The sequence below is a fragment of the Mus pahari genome, chromosome 3, assembly GCF_900095145.1.
Source record: "Mus pahari chromosome 3, PAHARI_EIJ_v1.1, whole genome shotgun sequence".
Lineage (NCBI taxonomy): Eukaryota > Metazoa > Chordata > Mammalia > Rodentia > Muridae > Mus > Mus pahari.
In genome coordinates this window covers 140,822,269-140,841,370 of record NC_034592.1, presented here as the reverse complement: position 1 = coordinate 140,841,370, position 19,102 = coordinate 140,822,269, and the positions used below count along the sequence as shown (strand labels likewise).

The 19,102-nt window shown below is 38.0% G+C and overlaps 1 protein-coding gene across 8 annotated transcripts in view; it reads right to left on the bottom strand.

Annotated features, from left to right (window-relative positions):
- The window catches only part of Ralgapb (Ral GTPase activating protein non-catalytic beta subunit), an 83,660-nt gene that overhangs the window by 42,038 nt on the left and 22,520 nt on the right, over positions 1-19,102 (bottom strand). For 2 of the 8 annotated variants that reach the window (XM_029535892.1, XM_029535898.1), the window contains 14 exons: positions 18,200-18,386; positions 15,422-15,553; positions 14,365-14,543; positions 13,887-14,035; positions 13,562-13,778; positions 11,420-11,455; positions 10,010-10,211; positions 7,608-7,775; positions 7,077-7,191; positions 6,310-6,457; positions 4,389-4,453; positions 2,196-2,325; positions 1,019-1,027; positions 211-344 (listed from right to left, as the gene is read on the bottom strand). In XM_029535892.1, the coding sequence (XP_029391752.1) occupies positions 211-344; positions 1,019-1,027; positions 2,196-2,325; positions 4,389-4,453; positions 6,310-6,457; positions 7,077-7,191; positions 7,608-7,775; positions 10,010-10,211; positions 11,420-11,455; positions 13,562-13,778; positions 13,887-14,035; positions 14,365-14,543; positions 15,422-15,553; positions 18,200-18,386 (1,871 nt within the window). The remainder of the gene's footprint in view (positions 1-210; positions 345-1,018; positions 1,028-2,195; positions 2,326-4,388; positions 4,454-6,309; positions 6,458-7,076; positions 7,192-7,607; positions 7,776-10,009; positions 10,212-11,419; positions 11,456-13,561; positions 13,779-13,886; positions 14,036-14,364; positions 14,544-15,421; positions 15,554-18,199; positions 18,387-19,102) is intronic. The other 6 variants (XM_029535893.1, XM_021192764.2, XM_029535894.1 and 3 more) reach the window with 6 other exon arrangements.

The window sequence follows — 19,102 nt, the reverse complement described above, 5'->3', positions numbered from 1 at the left end:
AAAATGTTTTCTGTACCTTAACAGAAAGACCTTTTGACCTATTTTTCATTTTGTAAAATTTCACTTGGAGGCTTGATTTTGTATACTCTGAATGTAAAACACTCATTCATACTGACAACACCAAAATACTCACATAAAGGAGTGTATGTCAAAATTCAAAAAAAAAAGCATGATGAAAATCTACTGGGCTAAACTAAAGGGCTGTCTCACCTTTGCCAGGCCAGAGAGGAGCTCTAGAGCTGCCAAGGATATGCTCATATCTTGCCGCCACTGAGAGTTGAGTCGTTGAGTGACGAGATGAATGCTGCGAATCAGGAGCCCAGCAGCTGAATCTGTATTAAGAGCTAGGATATAACCCAATGCCACATCCACAGGGAGGGAAAACAACTAAGCATTAGTAACAGAAGCACAGCATTCCACCAGGCACAGACCACAGCAGCCACAGTGAGCACAATGGGCACCCACACAGAGTTATGCTCCCCGCCCACCATCCTGAGCCTGAGCCCCAGGCCTCACTGATGATGGAGCACAAGGCACACATGGGGCAGGGCCAGCTTTTAGCTCGAGTCTACACTTTAACAAATAACACTATGGACTTGGCAATTTCAGTAAAATCCTTATAATGAAAACTGATGTCTTCAATTTTTAAATATGTATCTAAATAGAGCTCAATCTTCAAAACAAACAATGAAAAGGCATCCAAGTATTTCCTAGAGTTTTACAGAGGCAAAAATTGAACTTTATAGCCTCCTCAGATGCTAGGAATTACCTTAAAGCATCTGTTCAAATGACAGGGTTTAAGCCAGTAAAACCCACATGCAATGCCTTTTCAAACCCGTGTTTACATTTCGCTCTTTACCACTACTTTGATACCTTTATAAAGGTAAAATAGCCAAGTCAATGTTTTTACTTGGACTTCAATTTTATATTTATAGTAATTATTACTTAAAGAGTGAATTCTAAAAAAATTAAACAATGATAAACTCTAATTATAAAGGAAGCTTTAGGAGCATTATACCTGTGGATCCTATCAGAAAGAGGGCAGTGACAACAGAAAAAGGAATGATCATTAAAGAGAGACAGTCATGCGACACTAACACAAATCTGGATTTCTTAGTAAAAAATATGACATAACAAGCAGAGCTCACTAACACCAGCTGAAAATGCTGGAACAAGCAATCACTTCAAACACTTATATACAACACATGCTATAACGTAAAATTATCTTTAATTTTAAAATGTCTTAGAAAGTACGAGAAAGAGAACTTCAACCTAGAGAATGCCTAAGTCTACATAAGAAGTAACAATTTAAATGTACTGAATATCCACATAATGGCTATGTATTTGACATGCTGATGGGTAATGTATCATAAACTTCAATTGAAAGCATCCCCCATCAACACGGCTCAAAAATTCTCCAGATGACTAAAAAGTCAAGCTCACATCTAGGGAATTAGATATGCTAATCTCATGGAAAAAACACTCACAGATTTAATCACCTTTAGCATAAAACCATTATAAAAAGTTCACACTAAGTCCATAGGATAAGTGCTCAGTGTAAAGGACACCACTGAACAGGATGCTCCGCTGGCAAGTATTTAATTTAGCAGGGCAAAAAGTATCTCTTTATTCTTTTGTTTGTTTGTTTGTTTTTTCAAGACAGGGTTTCTCTGTGTAGTCCTGGCTGTCCTGGAACTCACTCTGTAGACCAGGCTGGCCTCAGAAATCCACCTGCCTCTGCCTCCCAAGTCTCTTTATTCTTATAACTGAAGAGTCTAACAAGACAGAGTATCTAAGTAAGTTTTAACATGGAAACACATGTTAATGTGGGTCTCCTCTAATACAACCTCCATCAGTTCCCTCACAGCTGCAATTACTTGGCTCCTGACTGTCTCTGCCATTATTCTGAAGCAAGGTCCACATCTTAGCCTGGTGCAGAACATAGACCTTTCATCATAAACATCTGTAAGATCTAACAAACTCCAAAACAGATCTATAAAAAAAAAAAAAAAAATCATAAAAATACTTTTTTTCTCAGTTTTATTTTAGACTAACATCTTCTGTCTATTATACCTAAGTAGACAGAATTTTTATTTTTATTTTCAATTCCTGAAAAGCTTTAGTTTTGCTTATTTTGTAAATCTGAGAACTGACACATGTGTAAATGCTAACAGACTGTTTTAAGCACAGCTTACCATAATCCCTCAGAAGAGCTTGAGCAGGTCTCTCACTATCAGGGGTTGTAGGCTCTGTGCTTCCTCCACTTGCTGAGCTAATGCCACTGTTAGTGCGACTATGACTCTTCAGGTTGTTTTCTCCACCACCCTAGTCAAAGGAACCAAGATGAATGGTTTACAAGTAGTAAAAGTTAATTATTAAAACCTGTTAGAGTTGAGGCTGTAGTTGAGTATTGCACTTGCCTCACATGCAGGAGGCCCTGGGTACATCCCTAGTACTGAAACAGTTAACAGGCTAACTAGCACAGGTGATACACAGATAAACAGACAAGGTAAACAGACACTGTGTGTGATACTGTTGCTCAGATGCCATCTGTTAAAAGGATACACAGGGTTTGATAACTACAAACATCCATACTGAGGTCTTGTGTGATGTTTTTCAAAGAGTCACCTTAGAACCCTTTACATATGCTAGAGCTCTCTAGCTAATAATGACTTCAAATCATTAAGGAAAAATACCTTAAAGTGCATTTACAGTAAAACCTCAGAACAGGAATATAATCTTCAAATAAAGACAATATGGGTCTGGAAAATGAGCTCATACAATAAAGTATTTGCCACTCACGAATGAGGACCTGAGTCTGATCCCCAGAACCTACTTTAAAAAATGAAAAAAAAAAAAAAAAAAAAAATGGCAGAAGGAGGGAAGGCCCAGGGAGATAGTTCAGTGGGTAAGAGCATTTGCTACACAAGTAGCAGAACCTCAGCAGTTCTTTTTTTTTTTTTTAAAGATTTATTTATTTATTATATTTAAGTACACTGTAGCTGTCTTCAGACACTCTAGAAGAGGGTGTCAGATCTTGTTATGGATGGTTGTGAGCCACCACGTGGTTGCTGGGATTTGAACTCTGGACCTTCGGAAGAGCAGTCGGGTGCTCTTACCTACTGAGTCATCTCACCAGCCCCACCTCAGCAGTTCAAATCCCCAACACCTACTTAAAAGCTGAGCATGGCCACCCGCATGTCTATAATGTCAGTGCTGGGAGGGGTCAAAACATGAGCATCGCTGGGCTTGCTGGCTGCCAGTCTAGCTCCATGGTCATCAAAAGACACTGTCTCAAGGTAATAGGGCAAAGCAATAGCACAGAATACCTGACATCCTCCTCTTACCTCCATGCTCACACCCACCCACACCCTTATACACACCCCCACACCCCCACACACAAACATACAAGCACACACACATGCAAGCATATCCAGACACATGAATCTACACACACACAAAGACCCACATCCATTTGGGTATATATACACACATAAAAGAGCAACTTTTAAATGTAGTTGCACGATAAAGTACAAACAATAAAATACTATAGTTAGTATAAATTCCCATACACATAGGAGCAAATAAACCCACTTGTTAAAAATTTCTTGTACCTTTTCCCATATAAACAGAACTAGTTGTATCCAGATCAGCACAGTATAAGCCATCTACTGGATGAATCTACCTGAATGAATTTCCTTAATAATTGTTTTCATTTATCTAGCTCAGCCTATTATACCTTATTATTTCCCCCATAGACCAGCCTGTACCCCAAGTATAACATATATCTTTAGGGATACTGTCCATATCTGGGGAGCTTTTTAAATATCATTTGAAAAACTTTAGTTCTTTAGAGCCCCTGCAAACTTCTGACTACAGGAACTACAAACAAGATAGCACATCTCACAGTAGTCCTACATCTGTTAGGGATAACAGGAACTAGAAAGGCCTTTCCTAGAAAATTCAGACTAGTTAATTGGCACTTTGAAACTATCCCAACTGGTGTTTCTCTCATTAAGGATTTCTCAAGGACCTAATGAGAAAACTCTCAATATATGTGATGTTTTAAATTAGGATCCTTCTAAGTCTATGAGCAGAAATGTATAAACAAACGAAATGGTTTCAAAAACCAGGTGTGACAGTGCAAACCTGTGGAGACAGGAAGACCAAGAGGTTAAGGTCATTTTCAGCTATATACACAGTTTGAGACTAGCCTGGACTCCATGAGACACTGCCTCAAAAAACAAAGACACAAGGCTGAGGACACAACTAGGTGGAGACAGCTTGTTGACATGTGCTGAGGCTCTAGGTTCAGCTGCAGCACTGCTGACTATGATTTACACAAAATCAGAAGCAGATATCTATGACAGATTATGTAAGCTTCTTACCATTTCCATTTGGCAACCAATGGCTTCTAAAAGTGCAGAATCTTGAACAATATTTAACATTGCCCCTGCAACAGCAAAACAAACAAACAAAGCAGTTACATGACATACAATTACAGTGTGATGGCTCAGTCAGGGCAAAGAGGAAATGATTTGGAACCAAGATTGGTCATACACATAACCCTAGCATTAAGAGGCCTGAGGCAGAAGAACTGCTATCAGCTGAAGCCACTCTGGCTACACAACAAGTACAGGGCTACACAGACAGACTCTGTGTCTCCTCCCCTCCCCCTAAAAAAAAGAAAAGGGAAATTTTGGTAAAGCATTCCTAAAATCCTCTGAAGATTACAAATAAATCCATTAATAGGTTAAAACAGGCAACACTTGGGCTGGTGAGATGGCTCAGTGGGTAAGAGCACCCGACTGCTCTTCCAAAGGTCTGGAGTTCAAATCCCAGCAACCACATGGTGGCTCATAACCATCCGTAACAAGATCTGACGCCCTCTTCTGGAGTATCTGAAGACAGCTACAGTGTACTTACATATAATAAATAAATAAATCTTTAAAAAAAAACAAAAACAAAAACAAAATAAAATGATTAAAACAAAAAACAAAAAACAACAAAAAAAGAAAAAACAGGCAACACTTTAAAAATCCCCATATTCTGATACGCTTTCCAAGTTTTTATACTTTCATTTCTGAGGATAAGGGTTGGCTGCACACAGTGCATGCCACAGCGTATGTGGACATTAAAGGACAACGTTCAGGATTCAGTTCTCCCCTTCCAAGTTAGGGTCCAGGAATGGAACTCTGGTCATTAGTTTTTTTGCACCTTTAACTCAATGAGCACTTTTAACCTGATTCCAAAGGTGCCCCCTCCCCTGCAACCACCCCATCCTACCCCTCCAACCTCTGGACTGGACTAAACTTTTTGCATTCTTTGATTTCTGACAAGTCCCTTCATGTGAACATTATTTTTTTCTCTCTCTCTGGCTTAAAATATTCTTTTAACACATAAAATTTGTGTGCACTTCCCAAGTACAGAATTTAAACAGCTGAATTCTCTTGCTTCTAGTTTTTCTCCTGGGCTTTTTTCTGTTTCTATAGCCACATCAACAGTAATGTGAAAAGGTGTGTTATCACCTGTTTCTTCAGCTCCTTGTTAAACTAACAACTCACCATTTACTACTGAGTCCACCTTCTCACTGTCTAACATGCCATACCTCCCAGGTACCCAATACAGTTCTGAAAGGAAATGGGCAGAGAAAGAAGAACATAGGGACAAAGGAGGGAAAAAAGCATAGACAAGACGACTAAATGCACGCCTTCACTCATCTCATCTCCTTAAATCTTTTTAAAAAATTGTTTATTGGGCTGGAGAGATGGCTCAGCGGTTAAGAGCTCTTCTGAAGGTCCCGAGTTCAAATCCCAGCAACCACAGGGTGGCTCACAACCATCTGTCATGAGATCTGACACCCTCTTCTAGAGTGTCAGAAGACAGCTACAGTGTACTTATATATAATAAATAGATAAAACTTGAAAAAATTGTTTATTACTTTTTATCTATTATTTACTTATTTGGGGAGAGAAAGGCTATGTGCATGCCATGGTATGTATGTGGAGGTCAAAGGACAACTAAAGAGACCCAGTTCTCTCCTCTCATCCTATGGAACCTGGGGATCAAACTCAGGTCTGTGTCGTCTTGGTGGCAGACATCTTTAACCACTGAATTATCTTACCAGATCCCCTTAGACCTTTTTCTATAAAAAGCAAAAAAACAAAACCAAGAAACCTCTAACTCTGAGACTAGTTAACAGTCACATCAGGCTTGGGCTCCTCTCACCTGTCTCTCCAGCATGCCTGGGATCCTTAGCACCTGGGTTTCACTTACCAAACTACAAAACAAAACTGTCTGGACACAAACCTAGTATCATTTGGGTGTTGTTAGGGTCCGTTTCTGTTTGCAAGGCACCTATTAGTATATTCACAAGTCTCAGCTTCAGGGACAGAAAAGTTATTGGTTTATCATAAGAAGAGCTGTCATCATTACTAAACTTTCCTTCTAGGACCACCTGGAGAAAAAAGATAGAAAGATTATTTAACATCAACTATTGTACATGATACCATTTAAGAAAGCAGGAGGAGACAAGAGGTGAACAGGCTAAGGATCCAGGCTTCCAGCTTAACTGTAGCTCCCACCTGACACCTGTAGTCAGACATCTTTAGTCTATAACACATGAACAGTAAGCCATGACATACTGGCACTTCCAAAATTAGAAATACTCAAAACAAAACAAAAAATCCCTCACTAATCCATTAGAAATATATATTTTAAAATATTTGTTTATTTACTGAATGTATGGCCCTGGTCGGCCTCAAACACATAAAGCATCATCTTCCTCCACCGTCAAGGCTTGTGTAACTAGACAGGGCTACAAAACCACTTCTTAAAAGCCCTGCTCCATTTTGTTAAAAGCATAGTTTGACTTAAATTATCATACAAAAGCAGAATGCAAAATACAAAAAAATGTTAATAATGATGCTTAGCAGGATGCCAGACAGAAGGGTTTTAAGTTTGCAACCAAATTGAGATACCTAGCAAGACTAGGCATCATGAAAAAAGAGGGGGAGAAAGAGGGGGTAGGGGGAAGGGGGAGGAGACAGAAAAAGAAATAATTAAGGAAATATTACCTCAGATCTGACTGTGCCAAAATGATGAGGGAGGGGCAACAAAGAAAGCAGGATATTAATGGATGATCTTCTCAATTCTGTTGGATTTACATAGCTTTTGAACTTTGAGAGTTCTCTGTCAAAAAATAAAAAACTATTAGTATTTTTCAACTAAAGAGTATTTTTAGCTACTTTCATATAAACTATGCCATTTTTCCCACAACCCCCCATTGTATATATGAGAACTGCTATGTTACACACTTACTGAATTAAAGCTAGAATGTGACTGAAGATGTAAGGCCTACTTTATAACAGTAGGATTTCAGTCTGACCCATCTAGGCAAGCCAGAGAGGATCCAGCAAGCTCATGGTCTATGAGACCTGAAGGCACCCAGGGACTGGTTTGGATGCTCTGTACTCAACTTAAATGAGCCCAGGTCCCCCTGGACTGTAAAAACAACTAGATAGGGCATATTAGCCAGCAGGAGGAAGCACCAAAACAGACCACAGCAAACCAGAAAACTGACACAGTCGTAGAGAATGACAGCTTACCTGTCAGGCAAAATGGTTTCAAGAGCTGAAATAAAGTAAGGAACCACAACATCAATCCCTTTCAAGTCACAGCAGAACAAAGGAGGGGAGTTTAGGATAACGCTGGCCAAGACAGGATGGCATACATAATCATTTATCTGCAAACCTTGAATTAAAAGCATGTAAAATCTAGGAAAGCAAGAAAAAAAATTTAAACAAACTGCTAATCAAATGTTTCCAAATTATTAGCATTTTCTACATCGTTATCTGAAGAGCCTTTGTCCACTCCGCACTCTAGTTTCTAGATTTTAAGGAACTACTAGGAGTCAACAATTCAAAAATCATACAATCCATGTGCATTATACTTTTTTTTTTAAAGTTTTAGCTCTTTGTACATCAAATTACAGGTGCCTATAAATGAGATACCCATACCAAAACAAATGTTGGGTACTTATCAATCAATTGATGGAATCAATTAATCAAATTCTAAAGCAGTAAAATTTTGTAGCATTCACAATGCTAAGAGATAGAGTCTGTACCATTTTCCTTCCTTCACTGCTTCTGAGGGGTTCGAGAGAAAAAGGAGCCCCGGTTGACTCTTTGTTCATCAGAGTATGAAGAGATCACACTAAGATGCCCGTGAGGAATCCACCTGAACACATCTTCCTTTTCCACCAACCTCCAACTACAACCAAGCTGCTCAGCACCAAGGGGCCTGTTTCTCAAGAGCAAGCACACTGTTCTACTCTTCTTCTCACAAGGCATTTCTTCCTTCTCTGCAAAACTCTTTCAAAACAATCTCCTCACTCACTGGTGCCTATTCAACTCATTTCAATCTATCGTCTGTGCCCAGAACTTAATTAAACAGGCACATAATATGCAGTTCTTGATAAATAACCCACATGCCCTTGGAATGCAAGACTGAAACTTAAATAAATCATTTGTCCTCTCACAAACCTGCTAAGTTTGTCACATGACCCCCCTACTCTTCTGATAGAAAGCTCATGTCCATAACTTCCTCTCTTCCCACTATTGATACAATCTGAAATAATTCTCCAGCCCAAGGTCTCCTTCAGAGAAATGGGCCCTCCTGGTGAGGACTAAACTCCAATACCTATGTGACCTTCTCTAACAGCTATATGTAGCTAGAGGAGAGGCAGACACCTAATTAATCAGATCTTCTTTCCCTAGACTCTCACATTTCAGAGATGCTAACTAACCCCACTGGACTTTTAGAGGAAGGTGATGACAACTACAAGCGTAAAAGCATATTGCAGTATAAGGAAAATGACCTGCAAAGAAGAATGAAGCAGTTCTAGGAGACAGAGGCCCAGGAGGCAGGAGAATTGTTCTGGTCCCTGAACACATTCCAGTCCTTGATTCCTACTTTTTATATGCCTTACTGTATTGCTTGACCTTAAACTTGATTAAGTATCACTAGCGTCTCATAATTTATTCACTTTGATTTAAACCAGATTTAAAAGTAAAAGCCTATGGTTAAAATTGTCTGACTAGTATATACCATGTTTTCCCTGGCTTATGTTTCAGACTTGGCTCCCTCTTTCCTGAGTATCCAACAATACAGCTATCTCAGTGGTCTACCCTACTTCAGTTACCATGTAAACAAGTAGCGAAGAAGGGCAAAGCAGAATAAAGAACTATAAATTTCCAAAGAATAACAAACCTGAAGTGTCATGGTAAGAACAGAGTGAAGAGATAAATAAGAGAGCTAAATGCTACAAGGCACGAGTTGAATAATCAATCCAAAATGAAAGAAGGAAAGGCAAATGATGCCTAGGTTGTGGTCTGAGCAGCTGAGTGGATGGCAGAGGCATGCACAGATGGTGGAAGCCAGAGGCTTGGAAAAGATAATCCTACCCAACCTTCCAACACTACCGATTTTTTTCTAAATCCAGTACAAACATCTAAGAATATGCCAGATCTCTTTCCTGACCCTTCTAGGCTAAGTATGAGCTGCTGTTTCCTCCAAACATTCAAAACCATTATGTCTCTCCTGCCAACTTCTGCTTCCCATTGAATCACTGTAATTTTGCTTGAATCTATTCACCACAGTCATTAAACACTTAGGAGTAAAAATTCACAGCTGAGTTATTTCTGGACTGTACACAGAACCTAACATTATCCCAAAAATCTATTAACAAACTACTGTGGGACATCCAAATCTCTCCAGAATTTACAAATGATAGAATAAATAATAATAGCTCTACAATAAAACCTTAAAGTCTTTACCAAATCTGATGAGGCAGGTAAAATAGAATTTAAGCAATTTTCAATTACATAAAGACACTGGCAAGCATTTCAGACCAACAGTGGCCTATTGATTTAGCCTACCAAGCCTTGCCACAATAGTATTTCACCATCAAATAATATAAATGCAAAAATAAACAAAAAAATTCTAAAACCTGGATAAATAAGCTGGCAGAATCTCTTCTCCAGTCTTCTTGCTACAAAAAATTCTACATAATGTCCCACAAGCCTCAGCTCTTCCTGCTTCATAGTTATCAGGAAATTCACTTGCATCAAACACAGGATTGGAAACCATGGTGTCTGTTGACATTTGGGACCCTTTCCGTCGAAACTCCATGCTAGCTTGTGTTGCAATGGCTGGGGAGAAAAAAGGAGCATTTCATTAATTTTATCAAAATGCCAAATAGGCTCATGGGACCCTGGACACAAAGATCAAATGTTGGTGTCATTACATAACTACTTCAATAGAATCCAATAATGCTTTGGTTAGCAACTATATCATAATTTATTTTTTAAAGGGCTCTCTGATATCTTCTTTGAAATAGATAACAGTTAATTTACAATAACATCATCAACAGATTCTACAAAAATGATTTTTTTTCATTGAATTTCTGGTCAGAAGACTATAATTGTATACATCTGCATACAGATATATACAGAATTTGCCTTTTCTATTATTTATTTTCTGTTTTTTCCTCCTCCTATAGAATGATGCTTAACCATGAAGAAAAATAGCAATTAAAATTTATACAATTAACCCAAATGGACAAAGTAATTAAGAGGGCAAGTGCATGCCAGTTTGAGTACTTTATGACATGACAAGGTGAGGATAAGAACTGAGTAAGGAGGGCAAAGAGGGCATTCCCACCACCCACCCAGCTCCACAACACACACCAAAGAGCTGCCCAACCAAGCAAATGAGAATGAATTTTAACAGTCACAGACAGCAGCAAACTTGAGGTTGATAAATCAGAAAATTGGGTTGGTAAGGAGGATTATCATGGTCATTCGTTGTCAACAAAACAGAAGCCCTTCGAAAGTTGCTTTTAACAAAAGATTTCATAGCACACAGATCACTCTGAAATCTTTTATTACTACACATAAAATATTTAAATTGTTTTGTAATGATAGAAGGCTTAATAGATGCAGAGTCAAGCATAAATCTTTATGCAACTTCCCATGAGCCATTTTAGTCCTGAATAAAGCTATCCAGCAATAATACATTTGGAAAACACTCCATGCAGAATGCATACAAATCAAACACTAAATCTGTATAAAAATAAGCTTAAGCTTAAAAAAAAAAAAAAAAAAAAAGCCAAAACACAGTTAGTGCAAAGTCCTAGAATTCATGACATGACCAGACTAGTATACAGAAATAATGGGATTGATTCAGGCAGATTAATTTGCTTTTGCCAACAATCTTCCCCATTCAAAACACAGAAAAAATAGTTTTCTTCCCAAGTGCAAAAACTACAATAGACAATGACAATCAAAAATTTTAATGGAATTATGGAAAAAATAAAAACATGACTGCGATTAAGGAGAAGCTTCTGGTTCCTACTTACAAGATTTATAAGAAAGAAGAATTTGGATAAAAGATGCTGCAAGATAATAGAAATAAATGGAAACAAATCAAAGGACAGCAGTAATTATAAAATACTTTAAAGATGGTGAAATTTTACAATAAATTAAGAAGCTTTTTAGCTTTTTCAAAGTTAGATTTAAAGCTTTACGATACCACAAGCTAATTCAAAAACATAGGAAATTGTGCATTCAGGTCCGAAATTATGATTTTGTATCATGCAAAACAATGAACAAAGAAAATTACATAGCTACAAAGAATTGAGGTTTTGAACTGCCCATAACGTGCACTAAAGTTTTTAGTTTATTAACCCTTCCCAGCTCAATGTTACTTTTACAAAGCACGGTGCATGAGGTAAATTGAAAGCTAACAATTCAAAGAAGCAAATAGTTGAGTTAAAGGTGAACTGCATGGCAGAATTCCTTGATGGCAGCCAGTACTTAGAAAACACACGATACCCCAACCCCTGCACCTCCCATCCAAGACTTCAAGACTGGCACCCAAGAGCACTCTAAATCCACTTTAACTATTTGGACACCTCAAATCTCCTGGGTAATGTAACAGCCTTTAGCATCTCTGGGTAATGTAACAGCCTTTAGCATCTCTGGACATAGAAAGGAGGAGCATCTCTCATTTCTGAACTGAGCAGAAGGTTAAGAATGAAGGAAAAGTGATATGTTGCTCATTAATCACTTCAATTTTGGTTCTATCTTCTAGTGCAGTGAGCAAACAAAGCTGTTATAAACGCTCCAGAGATAGAACACTCTAGATTCTCATTAGACAAGCCTCCACAAAGCAGCAGACTGAGCCACGCTAGATTCAAAGATGTCAAGGCCAACAGCTTCTCAATAGTTAGTTTACGTAGTAAGAATTATACCTTATCAAAATAAATTAAAGGCTGACTAACTCTGGATAATGACATATAAATTAATAAACATGGTTGAGAAAACTCAAATATATGGCATATGACATAATGAAAATATACCCATGAATGGTTTTAAATAACTTTCACTTACTCAAGCTCATGAATAAAACTGTAATGTGGAAATGGTAAAATATAAAGTGCCTGAATTTGAACAAACTAAAATAAGCAAAAGAATTTCTAGCTCACTCATGCAGCCTCATATTCCATAACATCTTCATACTTAAGATTTTTCTAAATAATTTAAAAGATTCATAAGAACATCCAAAATAATTACATTTAAAAACTATTCATAGGCATACACCCAGCTGTGAATGAGCTTCTGAGAAAAACAGAGTCCCTTATGAATATTGTTAACTTTATCCCTGGATTCAACACTCTTCTTGGAAAATAATACCATCAGAAAGTAATACTATCAGATAATGCCTGTAGAAAAGTACTTTGCAGAAAACAACTAATACACTCATTAATACATAAACATGATACCTGGCACATACTAACAGCGCTCAATAAATGCCAGCCATTATTATTATTCAACTGTGCAAAACAGATGATAACCAGTCACAACATTCTGCACTACCTCACCATCCATCTGGCACTTGCATCAAGCATACTGGTAAGATGACAAATCCAATTTCATTTAGACAATTTCATTCTATAGTAAAGTCTAATAAAGATACTGGGGTTGGCTTGCTAATGCTCAGCAAATCTTACAAAGTTACAGAGCAGATCATATTTTCTCTAGACTAAAACCTGAGATGTTACCATGAAGCAAACAGAAAATTCCTGATATTTAAATGTACTGATGATTAAATGGCTTCGAAAAATCTAAGAAAACATTTCAATGAGTGAATTTTCACTCAAAATCTTTAACTATTCATATATCTATTATCATCCTGGCTGACATAAAGAGAATTTCCAGGTCACCTACAAAATGGAATTTGATTCGACAGAAAGTAGCTAACCTTAAGTGTCACTAATAAAACCAGACAAAAGCTAAGCTTCACGAAATACACATTAAAAAGGATAGATAAGAAAGCTTCACACGAGTCTATTGGTTCAGCTGGAAGGGGTTAAAGACAGCATATTGCCTGGTTAGAAACAGGGTGCTTTTCAAGCTCTCTATTAATCTTGCAGGTAGGAAAGACTAAAAAGAAAGAAACAGAAAGGGGATAATGACTACACGTTTCTGGGCATATTTACCAGTCATGCTGCTGTCTCTGTTTATTCCATTATGGAGTTTACAGTGAACAAATGCTGCATCGAATAACCACGATCCAAAGAGATTCAAGATGCTGTTAACCTTTGGTCTTCGGGGGGCAGGCAGCGGCCTGGGTTCTGAACTAGTCTGATTTGGACTGGACAGAGGAGAGGTGGAGGATGCCTGGTGCTGGACTTTTGAGGTGTGAGCAGTAGTAACCTACCAGAAGAATACAAGTAAGTGTCCACAGACGTGAAAAGTTGGAGAAAGTTAAGGCTGTAGGACTTACCCTCCATATAGCAAAACAACAAGGCTGAACGTTCTTACTGTACTCGTCTTCATTGTGGCCTTGTTCACAGTAACAGCCCGGTGCCTCCGGTTATGTGGTGGTGTGGTGTTCACAGCAGCACTCTGGGGCATACTTAATCTATTCACAGGTGTTGGGGGAGCACTGTCTGATCGAGGTCGAGAAATGCCTTAAAAAAAAAAGTTTGTTTCTGTTTTAAGAAAAACAGAGTTGTCCCATGATCCATTTAGCCTTTCTTCCTAAGTAACAGAACCTATTTCAGTTGGATAGAAACCCAGAATAAATGACTATGTCTTTTCCTTAGTATTTTTGTTTGATTTACAGAAAGACAATAGCATTCTAGCTATAACAATTTGCTGAAAATAATTTTTCCTAGGTCATTATTTGCCACCAAGTCTGTTCCTCTTTCTCTGGCTTCTCCTATAAGGATCCAACATTAAATTATAGAATATCTACCCACAGTTCTTCAAACATCTAAGAAACATACACAAAATTCACCTAAGAATGCATCCACCAGACAGCTGATTCCACGCATGGCACGAAAGAATATCTGAGGCAGATGTTTAAGGCAGGGGTACTGGCTCAGCTCCTGTGGCATCCCGCTCACATTCAGGAACTGTTCCTGAAACTTGGGAGTTGAACTTATAACAGTTGGGTTACTCAGATCCACGGGATTACTATTGAAAAGGAAAAAGAATTGATTATATACTTAGAGATTATTTCTAAAGAATTATTTATTTATTTATTTTATGTATATGAGTACACTATAGCTGTACTGATGGTTGTAAGCCATCATGTGGTTGCTGGGAATGAAGGTCGCTCACTCACTATATCTAAATACACTGTAGCTGTCTTCAGGCACACCAGAAGAGGGTGTCAGATCTCATTACAGATGGTTGTGAGCCACCACGTGGTTGCTGGGATTGAACTCAGGACCTTCGGAAGAGCAGTCAGTGCTCTTAACCGCTGAGCCATCTCTCCAGCCCCTTAGCAATGTTTATAGCAATAAAAAAGTGCACGCAATCCAATTTAAGAATTAAGACTACTCCTGATGGTAGGAGGAAAAGGAAAGTAGAAAAAGGTAATCTCTACCAAATATAAGAACTATGGTTCTTAGGATCCAATTTTAAAGATTTATTATTTTTTTTATATATATATTTAAGTACACTGTCACTCTCTTCAGACATACCAGAAGAGGCCATCGGATCCTTTTCCTCCTCTGTTCCCTTTCTAAAACTTTTATTTTATTGAGCCAATGAAATGGCTAGTAGACTGATGACAGAAAAAGGAGCTCAAGTCCCCAAAGAATGTGACAAAGTCCTGGAAGAGACAGCATCATCTAAAATGCAGTAACAAGCAAGAAAACAAGTTCCTAGAGAGGGCAGCCAAAACCAGCTTAGGCAAGTGGAGCACCCTGGAACGGAGAGCAGGAGATGCATGATGCAGACATACATGCTATTCAAACTCAGCTCTTTCCTGTGGACTGTGCTTAGCACACATACTGCATTCCAGCAGAAGTACAGTGTGGTTCTTGCCATGAATAAAATAACAATACCTTAGCATGTGTAAAAATCGAAACCATGTTTGTGCAATACACTCATTGTCCATTTCTGGAGGGATGAGATTGGCATCTTCATCAGGAACTTTAAATGGAGGAAATGAAGGACCGTACGTAAAGCGGAGCAATCTGGAAAATAAAACGATTCACCACTAAGTCCATTTCTGTCTTTCAGGTTTTGTCTTGTTTTTCTTCTGATTGGTATTGAGGACTGAGCCCAGACCTCACACACTCAAGCAAGTGACTGATATCCCAGCCTGTTTTAACTTTTTACTTTGAAACAAGATCTCACTAAATTGCAGAGGCTGGCTATGAACTAACAAATATTACAGTCTTTACCACCATGTCCAGCTACCAGGTCCATTATTAACAAATTAAACAAACAACCAAGTGTTATACAAGAAAATGGATTAAACATACCTTAACATGAAAGTAACTTTTATTTTCCTGCTCTAACTGTCGTCTCTGAGGCTCACTGCCTCAGTCTTTTAACCTAGGCCTAGTTCTGGAAGCTTCTAACCTCCATACAATCTTATCTAGACCTAGAAAGTTTTCAGCCTCTGAGACTTACTGCTGAATAAGCTCACTCCTTCTTGTACTCTGGATGGTCAACTCAGCTGTTTTGGCTCAAAACTCATCTCCAGGCTGACTAGTTCGATATGACTTCTCTCAGTTTCTCACTGAATTATTCTACTTGGCTTCATACTACATTCTAATCTTCTGGTTCATTCTCATTCTCTGGATTGTTCTGTCTTTACCTGTCACTAGCTTGTTCTCTCTCTCTGCAACCTGTCTCTATACAAATTGTCCCTGTAAAACTGTCTCCTCTCTCCACAACTGCTCTCTCTTAATTAGCCTTTCTTTTCATTCTCTCTATTCCCATGATAGCTGGGCATATCCTATTCTGTCAAATCTTTCTCTGATTCATTACTTTGTCTGACCACACAATAAAACATCACTTGCAAATATGGCTGCTTCCTTTAACAAACTAACTTTACTTTCATTGTATGGATTAAAGGAGTATACTAAGGGCATGTCTGTATTCCAGCCAAAGGGAGTGAAGGTGTGTACTAAGGCTGTGCCATACCACAACTATAAACAAGAAAACTGTGTTTTTCCAGTAAACAACACAATCTCAGGGTTCACCTTACCTAAGTAAAAAAGCTATATGAAAACTCTGATTTGTAAAAACAAACTGCAAAGAATTTCCAGAGTTTTTTCAAAGTTTAAAGTTTTATGTGAAATATTAAAACTATTTAACTTATTTATAAAACTTTCAGGTCATAAATTATGTATTTTACTATTATACCTATATAATTACATTATTAAACATGAAAATAACATATATATTACTTCTTTCCTGTTTTGTTTGGTTAGATAGTTTTAATTTTTATGTTTGTTTTGAGGCAGTCTTAACATGTAGATCTGGCAGGCATGGGACTCACCTTGAAACCAGGCTGGCAATAATCTTCACCAGGCTGTCCTCAAACCAGAGATCTGCCTATTCCTTCCTCCCAAATGCTGGGATTAAAGGTGTATGCCACCACACCCAGCTTCCTATTATTTTTTTAAAAAGTGGCTAGGCTGGGCTATAGTGGCGCACACACGTCTTTAATCCCAGCACTTGAGAGGCAGAGGCAGGTGGATTTCTGAGTTTGAGGCCAGCCTGGTCTACAGAGTTGAGTTCCAGGACAGCCAGGGCTCACAGAGAAACCCTGTCTCAAAAAAAAAGAAAAAAAAAAAAAAAAACCAAGCAAACAAAAAAAGTAGTACCACTGTAAATCCTAAGGTATAATTTATTTATAACAATTTTACATGAAGTTCAGAATTTAGTATGTATGTTTAGAATATAGTACATTTTATGATGTACCATAAAAGCTAACTGAATTCAACAACTTTTTTACTTAACAGTAATATTCTACACGTGTTGGGATTTTTCAAAGCCATTTGACTCAATTACTCTGTAATAAACAATCAAAATATATAAAAAACTATATAAAGTATTCCTTCAACAAAATTTCTAAGTATATTTTTATCAAAATAGAAATTATTAAATTATTTAAGACTATAAAGTTACTAAAAATGTGACCTCAAAAATTATTTACAAATAAATACATGTAATTAAAATGACTTGAATTGGACATCAAACAAAAACACAGGTGCTGGGCGTGGTGGCGCACGCCTTTAATCCCAGCACTCGGGAGGCAGAGGCAGGCGGATTTCTGAGTTCGAGGCCAGCCTGGTCTACCAAGTGAGTTCCAGGACATCCAGGGCTATACAGAAAAACCCTGTCTTGAAAAACCAAAAAAAAAAAACACAGGTAAACAATACTATCCCAAACTTGTTTTGTTTTTAATAAGAGGGAACTAAATGAGGGGAAGTACATTGAAAAACACTTTTAAATGATGAGATGTTACTCTACATTTTCCAATTTTGCTATTATTAGCACATATGGCTTTTATAATCAAAATTAATTAAAATAAGACACAGTTCTTTAGCCATCGTTACGACATAACATGCATGTAGAGGTCAGAGGATAACTCTCCTTTTGCCTTTACATGGTTCTGGGGATTAAACTCAGGTTGTCAGGCTTGCATGGCAAGAACCTCTACCATGAGCCAGCTCCCTGACTTGACTTCTTTTAAACTGGTACAGTCCATAAAGTACCATAATGATGGATCCAGACTTTTCAAAACATATTCCATGAACCCCATAAAGATAGAACCAGTAAAGAATTGCCCCACAGTCAGATGGGTGAGGAAGACAGTGACTTACCTGGAGGTCAGTGCACAGATGACCTTGCTCCACTGCTCCACCACTGCAGGGTGGTGCCTCCAGTTAGCCACCATCTCCTTGGCTGTCTTCCAATAAGGAGGTGTTGGGAAACACCGGGTGCAAGCTAGTAACCAAACTTCAAAGAGAACACCAATCAACTTCTCTGCTAGATTCTCAGCAATGCCACCTAGGCAATGAAAACAAATATATCTTTGGTATACTTATCTTTAAAGTAGAGTCTTTCACTCATTATATTGGAAAATAGTCAAAAATTAAATAGTTGTAATGTTAGTAACAATTTTGCAAATAACTAAATTGAGATGTTTAGGAGGAAGTGCCTATGAAGGAATCTTAGAGAACATTAATGAATCACTTTTTGTGAATTTTCAAACTGCCCTGCTAGTTTTTAGTACAGTTCTAGCTAAGGACAAACAGGAAAGAAACAGATGGATGTCAACAATGAGTGACCACTATACATCACTTTCTGTGCCAAGCAGTTCACACATGACCTCACATAATCCTCTCATTTATTTCTGCAGGACAGGTATTTGTAAATACCTATTAGGTTTCTGTTTAAAGACAAGTCTTGTCATGTAACTCAAGTTAACCTGGAACTAAGTAGTAAAAAGTAACCCTGAACTTCCAATGCCAGTATGTTTCCACTCCACTTAGCCAATAAAAAAGAACTCAGATCAATTAACAAGGTCTTCCTGACTCCAAAGTCTGCAACAAAATGCTCCAGGTGCTTAAAGCTGCCCTTCAGTGGAAAAAAAACAAAAAACAAACAAACAAACAAACAACAAAAAAAAAGGCTGGGCAGTGGTGGCACACGCCTTTAATCCCAGCACTTGGGAGGCAGAGGCAGGTGGATTTCTGAGTTTGAGGCCAGCCTGGTCTACAGAG